The 23,881-nt window shown below is 35.9% G+C and overlaps 1 protein-coding gene across 6 annotated transcripts in view; it reads right to left on the bottom strand.

Moving 5' to 3' along the window:
* ITGB3BP (integrin subunit beta 3 binding protein) overlaps positions 1-23,881 on the bottom strand; it is a 105,665-nt gene that overhangs the window by 42,208 nt on the left and 39,576 nt on the right. For all 6 annotated transcript variants that reach the window (XR_009493813.1, NR_198863.1, XM_005204522.4 and 3 more), the window contains exons 3-4: positions 17,329-17,464; positions 5,478-5,544 (exon numbers count right to left, since the gene is read on the bottom strand). Coding sequence is in view for 4 of the 6 variants with exons in the window: in XM_005204522.4 (XP_005204579.1) it covers positions 5,478-5,544; positions 17,329-17,464 (203 nt within the window). In the remaining 2 variants the exon portion in view is untranslated. The remainder of the gene's footprint in view (positions 1-5,477; positions 5,545-17,328; positions 17,465-23,881) is intronic.

The raw sequence follows: 23,881 nt of genomic DNA, 5'->3' as shown, positions 1-23,881 counted from the left end.
AGAAAATTAGAGTTCTGAAATATGGTTAATTGTCACAATTAAATTGTATAGATAAAAAACAAAAAAAAACAGAACCTGATTCTAGCATAACATTACTATTAAAAAGGCTTTACTTGGATAAGTATAGAAATAAGTTACTCTTTTGCCTACAAGAGAATAAGCCAGTGATTGAAAATACACTTTATATAGCAAAGAGGACTATTCTATGTCTTGACTGTGGTGGTAAATGTGATAAAATTGCATATAATGAAATATACGTATTTCATTATACAAAGAGAATTCATGAATTAAAAAAAGGCCTTGACTGTGGTGGTAGATGTGATAAAATTGCATATAATGAAATATACATATTTCATATACAAAGAGAATTCATGAATTAAAAAAAGGCCAATTAATAGGATGATGGAGTTAGAAAATCATTACTATGTAACTGTCTTAGTTTAGTAATTGTTAGTCGCTCAGTCATGCCCAACTCTTTGCGATCCCATGGAATGCAGCCCACCAGGCTCCTGTGTCTTTGTTTACTGGCTCAGTAAATTGTCCTCCCAAATGTGAATGGGTATCATCCAATCCACTGAGGCTCTGAAAAGAAGAAAAAGTAGAGGATGGGAGGTTGAGTTTGCTGCCTGTCTGCTCATGCTGGGACATTGCTCTTGTGCCCCTGAACTGAGATTCACACCACTGGATCTCCTGATGGTTAGCCCTTTAGACTTGGACTGGAATTACACCACTGGCTTTGCTGGGTCTCCAGCTTGCTGACGGTACATTGTAGGACTTAGCCTCCATATTTGCATGAGTCAATTCTTCACAGTAAGTCTATCTATATGTGTAATTATATACAATTCATTATTAATCAATAATTATTATATCACACTATATTTCATTCTCATTATTACACTACTATATGTATGCACATCTGCTATTCTTTCTCTTTCTCTGGAAAACTGTAATCTAATACAACTGCCAAAACAAATCATAAAATGTTATAATCACTTAAAACTTATCTAAAAGCATGAAATAGTTTAATTTCAGATTTAAAAGATATAAGTCAGATTTAAAAGATATAAGTCTTTTGAATGGTTTTATAAAATAATAAAGGAAATCTAAGAATATACGTGATTCAAAAATCATTGCTTGCCACTTGATTTCTATATATCCTTTTGGACAATTTGAGTTTCTATTATGTACATCTATTGTCTATTTTAAAATATATTAAGTGAGTTAAAAAATAATGTTTTTATCTTAATATCTAGCTGAAATTTGTTTCACCAAGGAAGCTAGAAGTTTGGTTAAAGGAAGGAGGAGTAGTAATTTATAACAAAACTATTTGTGGGATAGAGCACATAAAAATATTTGGACTGGGGGGAGTATGACTAGGGAAAGCAGCTATAAAAAGATAAAGGGGTACAGGTGATATATACAGATGTCAAACTAGGAGACCTCTTTGATAAACTCTTATTTTTGTCCCTATTATACTCTATGTGGCATTCTCCATATTTTTTTTTTTTTTTACCCAGACTACCACTGATTAATACTATACATTACCTACATTATGAAAAAAATATACTTGTAGCCTGAAATGAGGTCTTAACCACAAATTACAACACAATTTGTATGGAAAATGCATTCTAAGATTCATTCAAATGGTTTAAAAATTATTCAGACCCAAGACTGAACCAGAAAAAGATAGAAAATATGAACAGACCAATCATAAGTACAGAAATTGAATTAGTAATTTAAAAACTGCCCAAAACCAAAAGTCTAGGACTAGATGGTTTCACAGGTGAATTCTATCAAACATTTAAAACCTGTTCTTCTGAAACTAAAAAACCTGCGGAGGAAGGAACACTCCCAAACTCATTCTGTGAAGCCAACAAGACCTTGATACCAAAACTAGACAGAGATATCACACAAAAAGAAAATGACAGGCCAATACGACTGTTGAACATACGTGAAAAAATCCTCAACAAAATACGAGCAAACTGAATCCAACAATACATTAAAAGGGTCATGCCTCATAATCAAATGGGATTTATCCCAGAGATGCAAAGATTTTTCAGTACCAGCAAATCAATGTGATATACCACACATTAACAAACTGAATAATAAATTTCATTTATTTCAATAGATGCAGAAAAAGGTTTTGATGAAATTCAACATCCATTTATGACAAAAACTCTCAGTTGGCACAGGGGAACATATCTCAACATAATAAAGACTATATATGACAAATCCACAGCTAATATCATACTCAATAGTGAAAAGCTAAAAGCATTTCCTCTAAGATCAGTAACCACACACCCTTGCCACTTTTATTCAACATAGTTTTGGAAGTTCTAGTCACAGCAATTGGAGAAGAAAAAGAAATAAAAGGAATCCAAACTGGAAGTGAAGAAATAAAACTGTCAATGTTTGCAGATGACATGATATTGTATACAAAACATCCTAAAGACACCACAAGAAAACTACTAGAGCTCATCAAGGAGTTGGTAAAGCTGTAGGATACAAAATTAAAATATAGAAATCAGTTGCATTTCTATGTACTAACAACAAAAGACAGAGAAATCAAAGAAATAATCCCATCTACCATCATATGAAGAAGAATAAAATACCTAGGAATAAACCTACCTAAGGATTTACTTCAAAAATTATAAGATGCTGAATTCAAAGAAATTGAAGACAACATAAACAGATAGAAAGACATAACATACTATGTTTCTGGGCTGGAAGAATTGATGTTGTCAAAATGACTATACTTACCCAAGGCAATCTACAGATTCAATGCAATCTGTATCATATTACCAATAGCATTTTTTCCAGAACTATAACAAATAATTTTAAAAATTTGTATGGAAACACAAAAAACCCGAATAGCCAAAGCAATTTTAAGAAAGAACAGAGCTGGAGGAATTAGACTCCCTGACTTCTGACTATACTACAAAGCTACACTCATCAAAACAGTCAAGTACTGGAACAAAAACAGACACATAGATCAATGGAAAAAGATAGGAAGCCAAGAACTAAACCCATGCAGTTATGGTCAATTAATCTACAATACAGAAGGCAAGAATATACAATGGAGAAAAGACAGTCTCTTTAATGAGTGGTGCTGGGAAAATTGAACAGCTACATGTAAAAAATGAAACTAGAACATTATCTAACACCATATACAAAAATAAAATGTATTAAAGGCCTAAATATAAGACTCAATACTATAAAATTCTTAGAGGAAAACATACGCAGAACACTCTTCGACATAAATCACAGCAATATTTTTTTTGGATCTGTCTCCTAGAGTAATGGAAATAAAAGCAAAAATAAACAAATATGCTATAATTAAAATTATACATTTTTCCACTGGAAAGGAAACCATAAATGAAATGAGAAGACAACCTACAGACTGGGAGAAAACATTTGCAAATGAGGGAACCAATGAGCTTAATTTCCAAATTACAGAAACAATTCATACAAGTCGCTAACAAAAAAACAAACAACTCAATCAAAAACTGGGCAGAAGACCTACATAGACATTTCTCCAAAGAAGACATACAGATGGCCAACAGGCATGTGAAAAGACATTTAACGTTGCTAATTAGAGAATTGCAAATCAAAACTACAGTGCATATCACCTTACATTGCTCAGAATGATCATCATCAAAAAGTCTATAAATAACAAATGCTGGAGAGGGTGTGGAGAAAAGGGAAACCTCCTACACTGTTGGTGGGAACGTAAACTGGTGTAGCCACTATGGAAAACAGTAGGAAGGCACCTTAAAAAACTAAAAATAGTTACCGTATCATTCAGCAATCCCACTCCTGGGCATATATCTGGAAAGCACTCTATTTCAAAAAGATGCATGCACCCCAATGTTCATAGCAGCATTATTTACAATAGCCAAGACATGGAAGCAATCTAAGTGTCCACTGACAGATGAATGGATAAACAACATGTGGTATAACCCAATGGAGTATCAGTCAGCCATAAAAAGAATGAAATAATGCCCTTTAAATTGGACGGACCTAGAGATACTAACTGAAGTCAAGTCAGAGAAATACAAATGTCATATGATATCACTTATATGTGGAATTAAAAAAAAATGACATGAACTTATTTACAAAACAGAAACACATTCACATAGAAAATAAACTTATGGTTATCAAGGGAAAAGTGGGGGAGGAAGGCAGGGATAAATAAGCAGTTTGGGATTAACAGATACACACTACTATATATAAAACAGATAAACAACAAGGACCTACTGTATACCATAGGGAACTATATTCAATATCTTGTAACAACCTATAATGGAAAAGAATCTGAAAAGAATACACACACACATATAAAAAACTAAATCACTGTGCTGTATATCTGAAACTAATACAAGACTGTAAATCAACTGTACTTCAATTTAAATAAATAAATAAGATTTTGAACCATAACCTATAACCCACTTCTAAGTCAGGGAAGGTATATCAATTTACAACATGAGTCCATAAGCCCCCAGTGGGTAGATACTTCATTTTCCTCATGTTTACCCATCTATCACATTGTATGGCACAAAGAAGATACAGCTGGAAAAGTAAATGAGCTGAACACATGAACTACTATGAAAATTCAACTCCCTGTTCTGCTTATTTCAATTTTTCAAGTCGTAGTGAACAGATATAAATATTCTTTCCAGAATACACAGGCAGTAGCTTTCTACACAAAACGATTTCATTCAAGGCACTATTGACAGGCCAATATGAAAATTGTTGACTGATGGCCAATAAGCCTTCTAGGTTCCTCTAGATTCCTCATTCTGCTGGCTTCACTATGTTCCTATCTCCTGAACCAGTTATTTTTTAGGCATTATGTTCTAAAATATTACTTCTCCATCCATCCATTACTTTTCCAGCCGTATCTTCTTTGTGCCATACAGTGTGATGGATGGGTAAAGATGAGGAAAATGAGGCATCTATCCATTGGGGTCTTATGGTCTCATGTTGTAAATTAATATATTACTTCTCCATCCAAAGAGGGTGTTTTCCTCAGTTTTACCCTAAGCTAGTTTCTTAAGCATAGACTGGGAGAACTGGGCTAAATGGCTATTAAAATTAAGGTATCATATATCACCATCATTGGAGACGGAAATGGCAACCCACTCTAGTATTCTTGCCTAGAGAATCCTATGCACAGAAAAGCCTGGTGGGCTGCTGTCCATAGAGTCGCACAGAGTTGGACATGACTGAAGCGACTTAGCATGCATGCATGCATGCATATCACCATCATATGAACACTGTTAAAACACATCAAAAATAAAGTATGTTACTTCTTTAAGAAAAAATAGTTCTACAGACTTTTTATTCATTTCTATAAACTATAAACATTTCTATAAACCATTCATTTCTCAAAAGAAATGATTTATCTTAAAACATCACTTTAACAAATATGACCTTTTTAAGACACATGCATATTATTTCAGCAAAAACAAACTTACTCATTGTCTTGCATAGTAGATTCCATTCTTTTGTTTATACTGAGGTGATTCAAGTTTTCCCTCTTTCCTATGTGTGCAATAAAAGGAACATAAAGTTAAAGCAAAATTGTCAAACTTTAAATAGAATTTAGATCACCAAATTTTAAATAAAAAATAAAAGGGTAGACAAATGAAAGAACAGTAGTTAATGAAAAAGTATCCTGCAATTTGGTATGGGAAAATTTTTGCAATATTGTGAAGAACTTTGCAATAGGTACTTTGTTTCTTTTTTATTTCCCATTCTAATTTTTTATTTTTATTTTTTTTCCATTCTAATTTTTTATTCATGGATTATATTATACAGAAGAAACAATCTTTTGAATAAAATTTCTATTGGGGCTTGGTATATTAAAAAGAAAAACTAGATAAACCCAACTGAATAATATAAACTTTACTTTATACAGGATGCTTTCATCAAATATTTTAATAAAAATTATTAAAGTTTCCAGTTTATATTATTTAAGTCCTATTTTTTTGTCTCACAGTTAACAACAAGGAATTGTTGATACTAATATCTAGAAAATAGTGAGCTCCTCATGATAGCACAGTAAATCAAATATAATTTTAGGGACAAAAGTACCTGACTGCTTAAATGCTAAATGATTTAGTAAACTCTTGGAAATACCTTTAGTGCCTTTGAAGATATTTCAAATACTGCATGGTGTCATTTATAAGTGGAATTTAAAATATAATAAATGAATGTATATACAAAACTGAAACAGACTCACAGATAAAACAAACTTGTGGTTACCAAAGGGGAAAGCGAAAAGGGGAGGGACAAATTAGTGGTTTAGGATGTATAGACACAGATAATTACATCTAAGACAGTGAGATACACTGTATAGCACAGGGAATGATACCTATTATTTTCTAATAAATTGCAATGGAATATAATCTGCAAAAATACTGAATCACTATGCTGTAAATCACAATATTGTAAATCAACTTTTAAACTTCAATTTAAAAGTGCATATTGACTTAGTCCTCATACTTGAGGACACATTAGCATAGTTAGAGATTCTGTGTTTTACATATACTGGCCTTTTACTGAATGAATAAAGAAGCAAATGAATGAATAATCCAAACTCATTACTACTAATGAAAATCAGTGAAGAAAATTCATTTTTTATAATACAAACATTGGCACCTTCTCTCACTACACATTTTAATATAGCTCCATTTGCTCAACAACTGGCAGTTACTACTTTTCTAAAAAATCGGTACAATGCACCATGAAAAACAAGCTCATACTCTCCAAAAGAAATATAATGTCACTTATTAATTTAAAATCTACTAACAAAATTTTTATAAAAGGCAAAAGTCAAATTTGAATATTTGATTTAACCCAATATACCCAAATATTCTTATATTAACACACAATCTACATAAATTATTATATATATTATTTTTTCCAAACTAAGATTTTAATATCTGGTGTGTATTCTTATAGCACATTTCAATTCAGATCAGTCCCACTCCACATGTTCAACATGTACATGTACTGGATGGCATAGTTCTAGATAATACTGCAGGAGGATCCAATACTTCCAGATGAAATCAAATACGCATATAACATGAAGGCAACTTCTTTAAAATTTAAGTGTGATTTATTAACACATTAAAAAATATATTGTCTGGAACAGACTATCCATTGCTGGTTGACATTTTTTTCTTCATTTAATTTGTACTCCATTACTCTCATTTGCTTCTATTTCTAGAGGAAATTTACAATTTCATTGACTGAGGTGGTTCAGAAACTAACAATAATTTCCCTCGTTGTTACTTTGGAACTTATGCCTTCTCTCAAAAAAATAAGTCATAACTAAATTTTTATCTCATAATAGTCTTTGATGCCCAAAACAGAAAAACTTGCACGTCTAGAAATTTTGCTAAAGTCCTAGTTACCTCTTGTTATTAACTTTTCATTATTTGATTTATTGGTATCCTTAAATTCCAAATAGAATAAGTCAACATGGTTAAGAGTTTATTTAATAAAAGATGAATGGGGAAAAGAGTAACAATATTTTACTTATGATTTTGGAGAACTTTGGGGAAGTAAGTTCATTAAAATCTGTCTCTCAAAAAAAGTGTTTTTAATAGAAAAACCACAAATGAAAAATACATTATATACTTTTATTTCATAAAACAGTATTAATCGTTGCCTAAAGATTAATACTAACTTCCTGAATTTTGAATTAAGCTATTTCCATTCAATAAAGTTCCACCATATTACTTTGTTCTTTTAACCTGTAATTAATTATTTTTCACATTTTTAGAACAAGCAGTCAGTAGTGCTAGGTGAGAAACAGCAAAAGACTGCTTTATTTGAATTTTCACCAGGTGTTTTAGGCCTTTCTAAATATTCAGATATTATAAGGGGATTAGTCAGATATCACGAACTATAAAACATAACTAATAGCATTAATTTCAATCTTCTCATGGAAGGACTTATGTTTTGTTTTTCTTTTATATATATATATATAATTTTATTTATTTATGTTTGGCTGTGCTGGGTCTTTGTTGCTGTGCAGGCTTTTCTCTAGCTGCAGTTACTGGGGCTACTCTAGTTGCGTGAGTGCTTCTCATTGTGGTGGCTTCCCCTGCTGCGAAGCACGGGTTCTAGGGCACACAGGCTTCAGTAGTTACGGGTCGAGGGCTCAGTAGTTGCAGTTCCTGAACTCCAGAGTACAGGTGCAAAAGTTGATGAAATTATTTGCAGAGCAGCAGTGGAAACACAGACATAGAGAACAGCCTTATGGACAAGGGACGGGGGTGAGGGTGGAGAGGATGGGATGTATGGAGACAGTTACATGGAAACTTACAGTACTATACGTAAAATAGATAGCCAATAGGAATTTGCTGTTATGACTCAGGGAACTCAAGCCAGGGCTCTGTAACAACTTAGAGGGGTAGGATGGGGAAGGAGATGAGAGGGAGGTTCAAGAGGAAAGGGACATATATATATCTGTGGCTGCTTCATGTTGATGTTTGGCAGAAACCAATAAGAGTCTGCAAAGCAATTATCTTTCAATTAATAAATAAATTAAAAAAAAAAGTTGTGGCGCAGGTTTAGTTGTTCTGAGGCATGTGAGATTTTCCCAGATCAGAGATTAAACCCGGGTATCCTGCATTGGTAGGCAGATTACTTACCATTGAGCCATCAGAGAAGCACCCAGGATTTATGCTTTTCAACAATAGACATTTCAATTGTTAAATAGGAGGAATTTTAATGTCTCAAAGAATAACATTTGGATCAGTTATCAAAGAGTACTGAGTGGACTCTATCACAACAAGAGTTTTTCACTTATTTAATAATCACTTTTCCTTATTTCATTCCATGTTATTAGCAATTAACATACACTAAAGTACTGTGGATTCTACGTACTCTTCCTTGCTACACTATATATGATTAATAATTGTGTACTTGCTGCTGCTGCTGCTAAGTCGCTTCAGTTGTATCCAACTCTGTGCGACCCCACAGACGGCAGCCCACCAGGCTCCCCTGTCCCTGGGATTCACCAGGCAAGAACACTGGAGTGGATTGCCATTTCCTTCTCCAATAATTGTGTACTTGATTCCCTTTAAATGTAGTTTCACAAAACACTGGTGATAAATGTATTATCACTGAATCGGGACTGCCTTAAAAATTGTATTTGGACTTTCTGGTAAGGCTCCCAGAAGCCCTTTCTTGAACTAATGAGGATATCTTTCAATAGATAATAATGATAATAATGTTTAGAAGTATAATCAACAATGGTGATGATGAAGTGCCTTTAGGGCCAGGCACTGTTTTAAATGTTACATTATATTAACTAGTTAATTTGCACACCTCTGAGATAGTCATTCTTACTCCCATTTTGCAGATGAGACAACAAATGCACAGAATGGTCATAAAATTTATCTGAAGCTCCAATGCTAGTAAGTGGTACAGTCAGGATCTAAATCCAGCCATTTAGCTACAAAGATTATTCTATTAGCCAAGATGCTATGATTATTTACTAACAAATTAATTTAAAGTTCAAGCAGGTTTAGGCCAGTATCATGCTGCTTCTTGATAAATATACTTTACACTTGGCACATCTCAGGGATCTTTTGGTCCCAAACCAGGAATTAAGAATTGAGGAAAACTTTGACCCAGAGAGGTTTAAAATTACTTGTCTGAGATGTCACATACTAAAATTTTTTTTCTAAAAGAGTTATTGCAGATCAAGTTGGAGTCTGTAGGCTAAGAGGTGAATGAGATCCTATTATTCTTTTAATCGAACAATTTCTATGTAATATTTTTCTATTTATATTTTTCCTATTTTCTTCTACTTTTTATGGTTTGTTCTATTGTTCTTTTTCTATCTTTCTGAGTTGAATGTTCAGCTTTTTAGTTTTCAGTCATCTTTTTAAAATATATGCATTGATAAATGTGAACCCACTATGAATGCTTTCATTATCATGCCATGTTTAGGTATAAATTTTTTCCTCTAAGTGCTGACATGTTTTTATTATCACTCAATTCTAAATATTTTATACTTTATAACAAAAAGATACTCAAATAGCCAAACAGTCTTGAGAAAGAACAAAACTAGAGTTTCATACTCTGATTCCAATATAAGACCTGAAACCATAAAACTTCTAGAAGAAAGCATAGGCAGTAAGATCTTTGACATCGGACTTGGTAATATTTTTTTTTGATATTATCTTCTCAGGCAAGGGAAACAAAAGCAAAAATAAATAAATGGAAACATATTAAACTAAAAAAGTTTTGCATAGTAAAGGAAACTACTGTCTACTGAATGGAAAAGATATTTCAAAATGATATGTCTAGTAAGGAGTTAATATCCCAAATATACAAAGAACGTAAACAATTTAACATCAAAAAACCAAACAACCTGATTATAAAATGGGCAGGGGGTCTCAACAGACATTTTTCCAATGAAGATATACAGATAGCCAGCAGGCATATGAAAAGATGCTCAAATGACTAATAATCAGGGAAATACAAACCAAACCTCATATGTGGTCAGAATGGCTATTATCAAAAAGAGAAGAATCAACAAATGTTGACAAAGATATGGAGAAAAGAGAATCATTATGCACTACTAGTGGGAATATAAATTAGTGCAGCCACTATGGAATACTACTAGAGGCACAGAGTAGTGGGAAGGAGGAATGAGATGAAGGCAGTCAAAAGGTACAACCCTTAGTCATAAGACAAATAAGTACTAGGTATGTAACATACAACATGATGAATATAATTAATACTGTGGTATGTTATATATGAAAGCTGTTAAGAGAGAAAGCTAACAGCTCCCATCACAGGGAAAAATTTTTTCCTTTTATTTATATCTATGTGAAACGAGTAAGCTCTGGGAGATGGTGAAGCACAGGGAAGCCTACATGCTGCAGCCCATGGGGTAGCAAACAGTAGGACATAACTGGGAGACTAAAGAACAACAGCAGAAAGTGAAATGGGTGATGGATGTTCACTAAACTTACTGTGATAATCATTTCATGATGTATGTAAGTCAAATCATTATGTTGAACAGCTTAAACAATATGTCAATTATTAGTTCAATAAAACTGGAAGAAAAAGTATGGTTTGAATGACAATAAAAACAAACACATAAACTATCTCCATCATTCCTAACTTTTTAAATCTATTTTATCAGTTTCTGAAAAAATAGCCTACTATGATTAAGGACTTGTGAATTTCTCCTTATAATACTGTCCTATTTTGTCACATCTTGCTTGAGTTTTTATTTTTCATGCACATAGGTTCAGGATTCCTTTCCTGGTACTGAATCTTTTATTCTTTCATTACGGGAAAAAAGTTCTATTATTTGCAATAAAGCCCTTTTGTCATAATAACTATTTTGGTCTATATTAATATTAATATTCTTATACCAACTCTTAGTTTTTTAAGAAGCTAGAATTTACTGTTCTACCCCTTTATAATAAATCATATGATGTCTTTGATAATAATATTCATAAAAATAGCTAAAATATGTATTTCCTTATTGCAAAATTCAGACTTAAATTGAAGAGAGTAAGAAAAACCACTAGACGATTCAGGTATGACCTAAATCAAATCCCTTACGATTATATAGTGTAAGTGATAAACAGATTCAAGGGATTAGATATGATAGACAAAGTGCCTGAAGAATTATGGACAGAGGTTCGTGACACTGTACAGGAGGCAGGGATTAAGACCATCCCCAAGAAAAAGAAATGTAAAAAGGCAAAATGGTTGTCTGACAAGGCCTTAGAAATAGCTGAGAAAAGAAGAGAAGCTAAGGGCAAAGGAGAAAAGGAAAGATATACCCACTGAATGCTGATTTCCAAAGAATAGCAAGGAAAGATAAGAAAGCCTTCCTCAGTGATCAGTGCAAAGAAATAGAGGAAAACAAAAGAATGGGAAAGACTACAGATCTCTTCAGGAAAATTAGAGATACCAAGGGAACATTTCATGCAAACATGGGCGCAATAAAAAATGAAAATGGTATGGACCTAACAGAAGCAGAAGATATTAAGAAGAGGTGGACAGAATACACAGAAGAACTATCTTCTTCTGTGTAGTCATGATACAGATCTTGAAAAAGATCTTCATGACCCAGATAATCACGATGGCATGATCATTCACTGGGATCCAGACATCCTGGGATATGAAGTCAAATGGGCCTTAGGAAGCATCATTACTAACAAAGCTAGTGGAGGTAATGGAATTCCAGTTGAGCTATTTCAAATCCTAAAAGATGATGCTGTAAAAGTGTTGCATTCAGTATGCCAGCAAATTTGGAAAACTCAGCAGTGGCCAGAGGACTGGAAAAGATCAGTTTTCATTCCAATCCCAAAGAAAGGCAATGCCAAAGAATGTTCAAACTACCGCACAATTGCACTCATCTTACACTCTAGCAAAGTAATGTTCAAAATTCTACAAGCCACACTTCAACAATATGTGAACCAAGAGCTTCCAGATGTTCAAGATGGATTTAGAAAAGGCAGAGGAACAAGAGATCAAATTGCCAACATCTGTTGGATCATTGAAAAAGCAAGAGAGTTCCAGAAAAACATCTACTTCTGCTTTATTGACTACACCAAAGCCTTTGACTATGTGGATCACAATAAACTGGAAAATTCTTCAGGAGATGGGAATACCAGACCACCTTTCCTGCCTCCTGAGAAAGCTGTATGCAGGTCAAGAAGCAACAGTCAGAACCAGACATGGAAAAATGGACTGGTTCCAAATCAGGAGAGAAGCATGTCAAGGCCGTATACGGTCACCCTATTTATTTAACTTATATACAGAGTACATCATGTGAAATGCCAGGCTTGATAAAGCACAAGCTGGAATCAAGATTGCCAGGAGAAATATCAATAACCTCAGAAATGCAGATGATACCACCCTTATGGCAGAAAGCAAAGAGGAACTAATGAGCCTCTTGATGAAAGTCAAAGAGGAGTGAAAAAGTTGGCTTAAAACTCAACATTCAGAAAACTAAGATCATGGCATCCGGACCCATCACTTCATGGCAAATAGATGGGGAAACAATGGAAACAGTGAGAGACTTTATTTGGGGGGCTCCAAAATCACTGTAGATGGTGACTGTAGCCATGAAATTAAAAGATGCTTGCTCCTTGGAAGAAAAGCTATGATCAACCTAGATAGCATGTTAAAAAGCAGAGACATTACTTTGCCAACAAAGGTCCATCTAGTCAAAGCTATGGTTTTTCCAGTGGTCATGTATGCATGTGAGAGTTGTACTATAAAGAAAGCTGAGCACCAAAGAATTGATGCTTTTGACCTGTGGTGGTGGTGAAGATTCTTGAGAGTCCCTTGGACTGAAATGAGGTCCAATCAGTCCATCCTAAAGGAGATCAGTCCTGAATATTGATTGGAAGGACTGATGGTGAAGCTGAAACTCCAATATTTGGCCACCTGATGCAAAGAACTAACCCTGGAAAAGACCCTGATGCTGGGAAAGAATCAAGTGGGTTGGAGAAGGGGACGAGAGAGGATGAGATGGTTGGATGGCATCACCAACTCAATGGACATGAGTTTGAGTAAGCTCTGGGAGTTGGTGATGGACAGGGAAGCCTGGCATGCTGCAATCCATGGGTCACAAAGAGTTGGACACGACTGAGTGACTGAACTGAACTGAAAATATGTATTAAACACTTACTATATGCCAGTCACTGTTCTAAGTACTTTTTGTATGTTAATTCTTTTAATTCTTATAACAATCCTGAGGTAGATGTTATTTTCCCCATTTTAAAGGCAAGTAAACAAAAACACAATTAAAAGTTCAACTGACAGATATTCCATCTGCTCCCTGAAGATTACAAGGACCTTAAATTTGTAATTCCTTCCTGCTTCCACATATATCTTCCAAGCTCTTATGGTCTATTAGTACTTGTTTTTAACCCCCTCTTTTGCTTTATAGTCAGCAGAATTGGTAATCACATTTTTATAACTAGGTTTATAGATTTACCAACATGCTTGTTAATTTATTATTTTACCACTGCTCTTTGCATTCCATTCCTTTATTTGAGGCTCAGTTATGATGCTGGGAGGGATTGGGGGCAGGAGAAGGGGACGACAGAGGATGAGTTGGCTGGATGGCATCACTGACTCGATGGACGTGAGTCTGAGTGAACTCCGGGAGTTGGTGATGGACAGGGAGGCCTGGCGTGCTGTGATTCATGGGGTCGCAAAGAGTCAGACACGACTGAGCGACTGAACTGAACTGAACTAACTGAACTATGAGCATGTACTCACAGAAGAATATTCTTTAATAATCTTTCAAGGAGTATTTGTGAATGGTTAATTCTCTCAGACTGAATGAAAATACCTTTACTTCATTCTTACTTCCTGAATGAAAACTTCAGATGTGATTTTCAGTTGGTATTATTCCATTTCCTGCCACAGACTATAGATACTGATGAGAAGTCTAATGTCGGCCTGTCGCTAAAATTTTGTCTTTGTTTTTGATGTTCTGCAGTTTTATCATGATATGATTAGGTGTGAGTTTGTTTAATTCATCTTGCTCAGACAAAGCATGTTATTCTAATCTGGAAATTTCCATCTTTCCTCAACTACGAAAACCTGATAGTTCATATATCTTAGACTACTGCCTCTGCTCCTTTTTCTCTTCTTTCTTGTGGAACTCCTATTTGACATATGTTGGAGTTTATTCTATCCATTACTTTCCTTTACTGCTTTATCATATACTCCATCTGTTTATCTGTCTATGCTGTTAACACTGCTACAATCTGGGGTGATTTCTACACATCTATTGTCTATTTTACAAGTACTCTCTTTGACTGTCAAATTTGGTGTTTATCCTTCCACCCCAACTATTAAAAAACAAGTGCATTCTTAGGAGTAAAGGAACACAAAATTTTACCATCTTTTCTCTCCTCTAAAAAGGATACTACTTTGGAAAAATTTGCCAAGTGGTAGGGACGGGGACAGGAGAAGGCAATGGCAGCCCACTCTAGCACTCTTGCCTAGAAAATTCCATGGCCGGAGGAGCCTGGTAGGCTACAGTCCATGGGGTTGCTAAGAGTCGGACATGACTGAGGAACTTCACTTTCACTTTTCACTTTCGTGCATTGGAGAAGGAAATGGCAACCCACTCCAATGTTCTTGCCTGGAGAATCCCAGGGATGGGGGAGCCTGGTGGGCTGCCGTTTATGGGGTCGCACAGAGTCGGACACGACTGAAGCGACTTAGTAGCAGCAGCAGGGACGGGGATGACCCCTCCTAAGGGGCAGGGCAGTATAATGACACACACACAACCAAACATAAATGTAATCAATATACACAATGACAAATGAGAGAGAGGGAGAGTGTGTGTGTAGGCATATCTTCACTGTATAAACTGGAAGCAGTCACTCCATTTGAGGGCTATGTAGAATTTAAGTAGAGGTAAGACTTATATCTAGATTTTTTTCCTTTTATAATTGTAAATAAATTTAATATTGCCACCTGTTCACATAGTATGTAATTCCACTGAACATAGAAAGCACATATAAATACCTAGAGGAAGAATATTCCAGGTTGAAAGAAGTGCAAGTGCAGTTCTTGTGGAGGCAACAGGCTCAGCATGATTGACAAATAGCCAGAAAATAAGGGTGGCTGAAGTACTGTAAACATGGGAAGGGCAGGAGAATAAATGAGACAGATGAGCACCTAAAATGTCTTTGAAAATGTGCTTTAAGCAGAAGTGCTTATTTAAATTGTACCTTGTGTTTTGTACAATACTTAAAAAGTAACGCTGTTAACAGAAGTTATAATTTCATTTAGAACTTGTAAGACAAGCTTTTCTATTTTTAAAATACAATAAGATGACATATTAGGAAAATCAATATAATGATTACAAATGACATAATCTGCTACAAGATCCTAGGCAGAATTCTATTTTGAGGCTTGTGTGAGAACTATATATCAAAGAATACATAAAACACATATGTACAGTTTAATGAATAATTATAGGGTGAACCAGCATAGCCATCATATAGAAACAGAATATTACCAGCACTCTAGGAACTCCTGCTATATGACTTTTCAAAAAAGAGCTTACCAAGTACTATAACCGGTGATAATTATCCACTTAAATGTCAACTGAGATCATGTGACCAATCTTTTTATGGGCAAAAGAAATGTTCCCTTAAGTCCATATTTAATTTCAATATGGAAATTAAGTACGTATCCACTTAAAATCTATTCACATTTCAGTATAGAGATGTTCCATATCTAAGGCACTAATTTTTCATTTTAAACAAAAGGTGTATCAAGTGAATTAAAGAAAAAACAACAACCCAGAACTATAGAGCTTGAAGAAGACATCTACATCTTCATGTATTTTTGTGAAAGCAAACTTAACAGTGATAGCTTTAAGATTAAGAAGCACCTGATTAAAGTCATTCAAAAGTTAAGATCTCATTATAGGTTTCATTACAACAAATTAGGTAAAATGAGGAGAATTCTTTGTTTCTCTGTAGCTTCCAGTATATACTTAGCACTCAAATGTTTTACAATAAATATGAATCAGGCTAATCACAGTATATCTAAAATATATTCTTTTCAATTTAAGCCTACTTAATATTTCATATTATAGAAACTTGACAGGTCACTGATTCACGACTTTTTTACAATATTAAAAATTAAGCCTATGAAATCTAGATTCCTGCATCTTTTAAATGAATATTTTAGCAATAAACTACCAGAGGATAAGAAATATATGTGGTCAAAATTAAACTAACAATAATTTAAAATAAAGAATTTCATATTAAAATTAGATTATTCTCTAACAGTAATTATACAAACCTTTTGCAAGTGCACTTAAAATAGTAACAGAAGAGAATGAAATACAATAAATAAAACAAGCTATAAAGACACAGGAAATGTGGATAAAACTCAATGGACAACATGAATAAAAATAACATTTAGAAGTATTAAAATGTAGTGCATTACCTGAATTATGTGCCCTTTAATTTATGCACATGATAGATAGCTTGTTAACTTGTTAAGGGGCTAAACTACTATAATTGATAGTGGCTGAAGGCAGTCACGCCATAACTTCTATTTAATGGATGGGAAAGTAAGGTAACAAAGTCTGCAGCAGCATTTTAATGTAACTGCCTAGAGATTACATTTATGTCCAAAGTATTACCTATATTCTAGTCTTTTCTATGTTGAATTCTTTAAAAAAGACAAAAATCAGCTGCTGCAGGATTCACATATTATTAAATCAAAATTCCAATTTAACCAACACCTAGAAAAAATCTCACAATAAGCAGAAAAGAATGTTCAACTAACCATTTGATGGTCCATTTCTGTTTTCTTGTTCTTTTGAGCTTGTGGGAGAAGCAACTGGGCTCATCTGACAGGTTCCAGTTGTTGGAGAATAGTCTGCAGCGCTTTTCTTCCTTGTGATTTTAGGAGAACCAAATGACTAGAAATAAATATTAATTTGGGACAAATATATTATGTTTAGTTACAGACCTTTGGAAATACATTTGAAAAACTTACAAAATTCAAACAAATACTCTTTTCTTTGCTCTTTCTTTTTGGATTTAAATATACACCATCACTATCTTCAAAGTGAACACTGTTATTTCAAGGTATGCACATTTTTCAGGTCTCCATACTAATTAGGGTATCTCAATCTGATGTTTATGAAGTTTTAACACTGAAGGATTGCTACCTTCTGAGATGGTATTTCCAAGCAAGTAGAGACAACCAACTCTCCCAGTTACATCAGACATTTGCTGTCAGCACAAGCATGGCGGCTGGGATGGCACACGAGTGCGGTTGAGAGGAGCTACCCCACGTCCAAGGTCAGGGGCAGCGGCCGAGAGGAGTTACCCCACATCCAAGGTAAGGAGCGGCAGCTGAGCTTTGCTGGAGCAGCCGTGAAGAGATACCCCATATCCAAGGTACGAAAAAGCCAAGTAAGACGGGAGGCGCTGAGAGAGGGCATCAGAGGGCAGACAGACTGAAACCACAATCACAGAAAACTAGCCAATCTGATCACATGGACCACAGCCTTGTCTAACTCAATGAAACTAAGCCATGCCCTAAGGGGTCACCCAAGACAGGCGGGTCATGGTGGACAGATCTGACAGAATGTGGTCTACTGGAGAAGGGAATGGCAAACCACTTCAGTATTCGTGCCTCGAGAACCCCATGAACAGTATGAAAAGGCAAAAAGATAGGACATTGAAAGAGGAACTCTCCAGGTCAGTAGGTGCCCAATATGCTACTGGAGATCAGTGGAGAAATAACTCCAGAAAGAATGAAGGGATGGAGCGAAAGCAAAATACCCAGTTGTGGATGGGACTGGTGATAGAAGCAAGGTCCGATGCTGTAAAGAGCAATATTGCATAGGAACCTGGAATGCTAGGTCCATGAGTCAAGGCAAATTGGAAGTGGTCAAACAGATGGCAAGAGTGAACATCGACATTCTAGGAACCAGCAAACTAAGAAGGACTGGAATGGGTGAATTTAACTCAGATGACCATTATATCTACTACTGTGGGCAGGAATCCTTTAGAAAAAATGGAGCAGCCATCACAGTCAACAAGAGTCCGAAATGCAGTACTTGGATGCAGTCTTAACAACAGAATGATCTCTTGTTTGTTTCCAAGGCAAACCATTCAATATCACGGTAATCCAAGTCTATGCCCTGACCAGTAATGCTGAAGAAGCTGAAGTTAAACAGTTCTATGAAGACCTACAAGACCTGCTAGAACTAACACCCAAAAAAGCTGTCCTTTTTTGGACAGATAAGAAAGATCTGTCCTCAGCAATCAATGCAAAGAAATAGAGGAAAACAATAGAATGGGAAAGACTAGAGACCTCTTCAAGAAAATTAGAGATACCAAGGGAACATTTCATGCAAACATGGGCAAAATAAAGGACAGAAATGGTATGGACCTAACAGAAGCAGAAGATATGAAGAAGAGGTGACAAGAATACACAGAAGAACTGTACAAAAAAGATCTTCATGACCCAGATAATCACAAAGGTGTCATTACTCACACACACCTAGAGCAGGACATCCTGGAATGTGAAGTCAGGTGTGCCATGGGAAGAATCACTACAAACAAAGCTAGTGGAGGTGATGGAATTCCAGTTGAGCTATTTCAAATTCTAAAACATGATGCTGTGAAAGTGCTGCACTCAATATGCCAGCAAATGTGGAAAACTTAGCAGTAGCCACAGGACTGGAAAAGGTCAGTTTTCATTCCAATCCCAAAGAAAAGTAATGCCAAAGAATGCTTAAACTACTGCACAATTGCACTTATCTCACACACTAGTAAAGTAATGCTCAAAATTCTCCAAGTCAGGCCTCAGCAATATATCAACCATGAACTTCCAGATGTTCAAGGTGGTTTTAGAAAAGGCAGAGGAACAAGATATCAAATAGCCAACATCTGCTGGATCATTGAAAAAGCAGAAGAGTTCCAGAAAAACATCTATTTCTACTTTATTGACTATGCCAAAGCCTTTGACTGTGTGGATCACAATAAACTGTAGAAAATTCTGAAAGAGATGGGAATATCAGACCACCTGACCTGCCTCTTGATAAACCTGTATACAGGTCAGGAAGCAACAGTTAGAACTGGACATGGAACAACAGACTGGTTCCATATAGGAAAAGGAGTATGTCAAGGCTGTATATTGCCACCCTGCTTATTTAACTTATATGCAGAGTACATCATGAGGAACACTGGGCTGGAAGAAGCACAAGCTGGAATCAAGATTGCCAGGAGAAGTATCAATAACCTCAGATATGCAGATGACACCACCCTTATGGCAGAAAGTGAAGAAGAACAAAAGAGCCTCTTGATGAAAGTGAAAGAGGAGAGTGAAAAAGTTGGCTTAAAGCTCAACATTCAGAAAACGAAGATCATGGCATCTGGTCCCATCACTTCATGGGAAATAGATGGGGAAACAGTGGAAACAGTGTCAGACTTTATTTTTGGGGGCTCCAAAATCACTGTAGATGGTGATTGCAACCATGAAATTAAAAGACACTTGCTCTTTGGAAGGAAAGTTTCGACCAACCTAGACAGCATATTCAAAAGCAGAGACATTACTTTGCCAACAAAGGTCTGTCTAGTCAAGGCTATGGTTTCTCCAGTGGTCATTTATGCATGCGAGAGTTGGACTGTGAAGAATGCTGAGCGCTGAAGAATTGATGCTTTTGACCTGTGGTGTTGGAGAAGACTCTTCAGAGTCCCTTGGACTGCAAGGAGATCCAACCAGTCCACCCTAAAGGAGATTAGTCCTGAGTGTTCATTGGAGGGACTGATGTTGAAGGTGAAACTCCAATACTTTGGCCACCTAATGCGGAGAGCTGACTCATTTGACAAGACCCCGATGCTCGGAAAGATTGAGGGCAGGAGGAGAAGGGGATGACAGAGGATGAGATGCTTGGATGGCATCCCCGACACAATGGACATGAGTTGGGTGGACTCTCAGAGTTGGTGACGGACAAGGAGGCCTGGCGTGCTGTGGTTCATGGCGTTGCAAAGAGTCGGACACAACTGAGCGACTGAACTGAGCTGAACTTGAAGGATAATTACAGGGCTAGGCAAGAGAAATGCTCAGCAGTTCTCTCAGTAAGACCCACAGGGAAATCCTAGGAAGAGTTAGTGGTGTCCTACAGCTTCACAAAGTTGCTCTGACACATGTCCTAATGATGACCAAAATAATGTTCAGTATTTCAATTTCAATGCAATTGAGTATTGCATATAAGGCCTTTGAGAATTTTACCTATTCTAAATAAATCCTCTCTACAGCTTCCTGCTCGGTGTTTACATAGACCTCGTGTATACCTCTTACTGGAGTTAGTGAATTCTAATAATTCTTTACATTTCTGTATACTCCACTAAAATTTACGTTTCTGAAAATAAATTGTTATTTCATCTTTGTAGTCTAGAACTAAAAAATGTATGATGAACAGATGATTCAAAAGGAACAGTCCAAGCCAGGACATGGAAGCAACCTAGATGTCCATCAGCAGATGAATGGATAAGAAAGCTATGGTACATATACACAATGGAGTATTACTCAGCCATTAAAAAGAAAACATTTGAATCAGTTCTAATGAGGTGGATGAAACTGGAACCTATTATACAGAGTGAAGTAAGCCAGAAAGAAAAACACCAATACAGTATACTAACGCATATATATGGAATTTAGAAAGATGGTAACAATAACCCGGTGTACGAGACAGCAAAAGAGACACTGATGTATAGAACAGTCTTCTGGACTCTGTGGGAGAGGGAGAGGGTGGGAAGATTTGGGAGAATGGCATTGAAACATGTAAAATATCATGTAAGAAACGAGTTGCCAGTTCAGGTTTGATGCACGATACTGGATGCTTGGGGCTAGTGCACTGGGATGACCCAGAGGGATGGTATGGGAAGGGAGGAGAGAGGAGGGTTCAGGGTGGGGAACACATGTATACCTGTGGCGGATTAATTTTGATATTTGGCAAAACTAATACAATTATGTAAAGTTTAAAAATAAAATAAAATTAAAAAAAAAAACAAAACAAAAGGAACAGTCCAATAAACTTAGCCATGTGATTCCACTCAAAATATATTCATTTGTTCATTCATCCATTATTAAATGACACCTATAGTCCCAGTCACTTAGGCTATTCACATTTCAGTTCAGTTCAGTTCAGTCACTCAGTTGTATCCAACTCTTCAAAAGCCCACGGACTGTAGCATGCCAGGCTTTCCTGTCCATCACTAACTCCTGGAGCTTACTCAAACTCATGTCCAAGTTAGTGATGCCATCCAACCAACTCATCCTGTGTCGTCTCCTTCTCCTGCCTTCAATCTTTCCCAGAATCAGGGTCTTTTCTAAAGAGTCAGTTCTTTGTCAGGTGGACAAAGTATTGGAGTTTCAGCTTCAGCATCAGTCCTTCCAATGAACATTCAGGACTGATTTCCATTAGGATGGACTGGTTGGATCTCCCTGCACTCCAAGGGACTCTCAAGAGTCTTCTCCAACACCACAGTTCAAAAGCATCAATTCTTTGGCGCTCAGCGTTCTTTATGGTCCCAACTCTCAAATCCATACAGGACTACTGGAAAAACCTTAGCTTTGACCAGATGGATCTTTGTTGGCAAAGTAATGTCTCTGCTTTTTAATATGTTGTCTAGGGTGATCATGGCTTTCTTTCTAAGGAGCAAGCATCTTTTTATTTCATGGCTGCAGTCATCATCTGCAGTCATTTTGGAGCTCCCAAAATAAAGTCTCTCACTGTTTCCATTGTTTCCCCATCTATTTGCCATGAAGTGATTGGACCAGATGCCATGATCTTAGTTTTGTGAATGTTGAGTTTTAAGCCATCTTTTTCATTTGGGCCTCGGCTTATCTTTCACTGTTTGGGACCTCACTCATAATCCACTTTCTCCAAATACTCATCATCACACTATTAATTGTTTCCTGTTCTGAATTCCCTTTAAACTTGTTTTCTATAATACTTACCCACCACCCAGCATCTGGCTAACTAATGTACATACAGGAATGAAACAAATTGCTCTGGCCTCATAAACAGCAGAGAACAGGTCTAAAGGTAGTATGTGTGCTATAGAAATTTGAAGAGGGAAAATCAAAATAGTCTGCAGTAATCTCACAGGATTCCTGTGAGAAGGAAGCGTGAGGCTTAGATGAGTGAAAACAAAAGGTATGAAAAACCTGAAATGTAGAGATGAAATGGACAGCAAAGGGTGGATTTGGGGGATAAAGGAAATGTCTGAAGGGTCATGATATGTTGCAAACATTGTAGAATTACACTTTAGCTTGGTTGCTGACTTGAAATAGTTATATAACTCTCTACTGTCAACTATTCTTTATTTTTAAGACACCATGGCAGAAATAGTAGCTATGTTACCTTTTCCAATAATTTTGGTATTAGTTCCAGAATCTATAGCATCAATTATTTTTTTACAGTTAAGATTTTAAATGATAGATACTTCTTTGTATTGGGGGAACAAAAGGCATTCCATTCTTTATTTTCTGTATCCACAGTAGCCACAAATGTAACCAATTTCTTTTTTAAAAAAATCAAACTATAATATCAAGTTATAGCTCTAAAGCAATCTTTTTCGTAAGGTGAAAGGGTTTTAAGTCTCTTTATCAGGTGGCTATTATTACCCCTCTACCTTGAGTTTTCACCTGTTTATATGTATTCAGTCATAAACTATGACATTTGTCCAATCCAACCCCACTTTTCTAAGAATTTATTGCCCAGAACTATTTCACAGTGTATGTACAAGAAATGAAAGTCACTACGCTAATGTACATTGATGTCAATCTGTTTTCCTATTTTCACCAAAAATTATTTTTCCAATTGCCAAATATCTAAGCATTGCAACTGTAGATCATATATTTCTCCTTGAAAACAATTTTCTAGCTTTCGCACAATAGGTCTTCGTGTGTGTACATGTGCGTGCACATGCGTGTGTATATATAAAATTTTTGCCCTCACCTTAAAAATACTAAGGCTTCTCCTTTGCTAGCGTTTTTTTTGTGTGTGATGTGTTGATTACAAGGGAAAATGTCTGTCCACAATTGTAATATGTGTGTGTGTGTGCGCGTGTGTGTGTGCTTAGTCACGTCCAACTCTTTGTGGCTCCCTGGGCTGTAGCCCGCCAGACTTCTGCCCATGGAATTTTCCAGGCAAGAATACTGGAGCAGGTTGCTGTTTCCTAATCCAGATCTTCCCAACCCAGGGATTGAACCCGAGTCTTTTGTACTTCCTGCATTGGCAGGCAGGTTCTTTACCACTAGCGCTATCTGGGAAGCCCATATAATGGTAATATACTTGGAAAAAAGAAAGTCT

Source organism: Bos taurus, chromosome 3 (genome assembly GCF_002263795.3).
Source record: "Bos taurus isolate L1 Dominette 01449 registration number 42190680 breed Hereford chromosome 3, ARS-UCD2.0, whole genome shotgun sequence".
NCBI lineage: Eukaryota > Metazoa > Chordata > Mammalia > Artiodactyla > Bovidae > Bos > Bos taurus.
The sequence above is the reverse complement of the archived record's forward strand: the minus strand, read 5'-3'. Positions and strand labels throughout refer to the sequence as shown.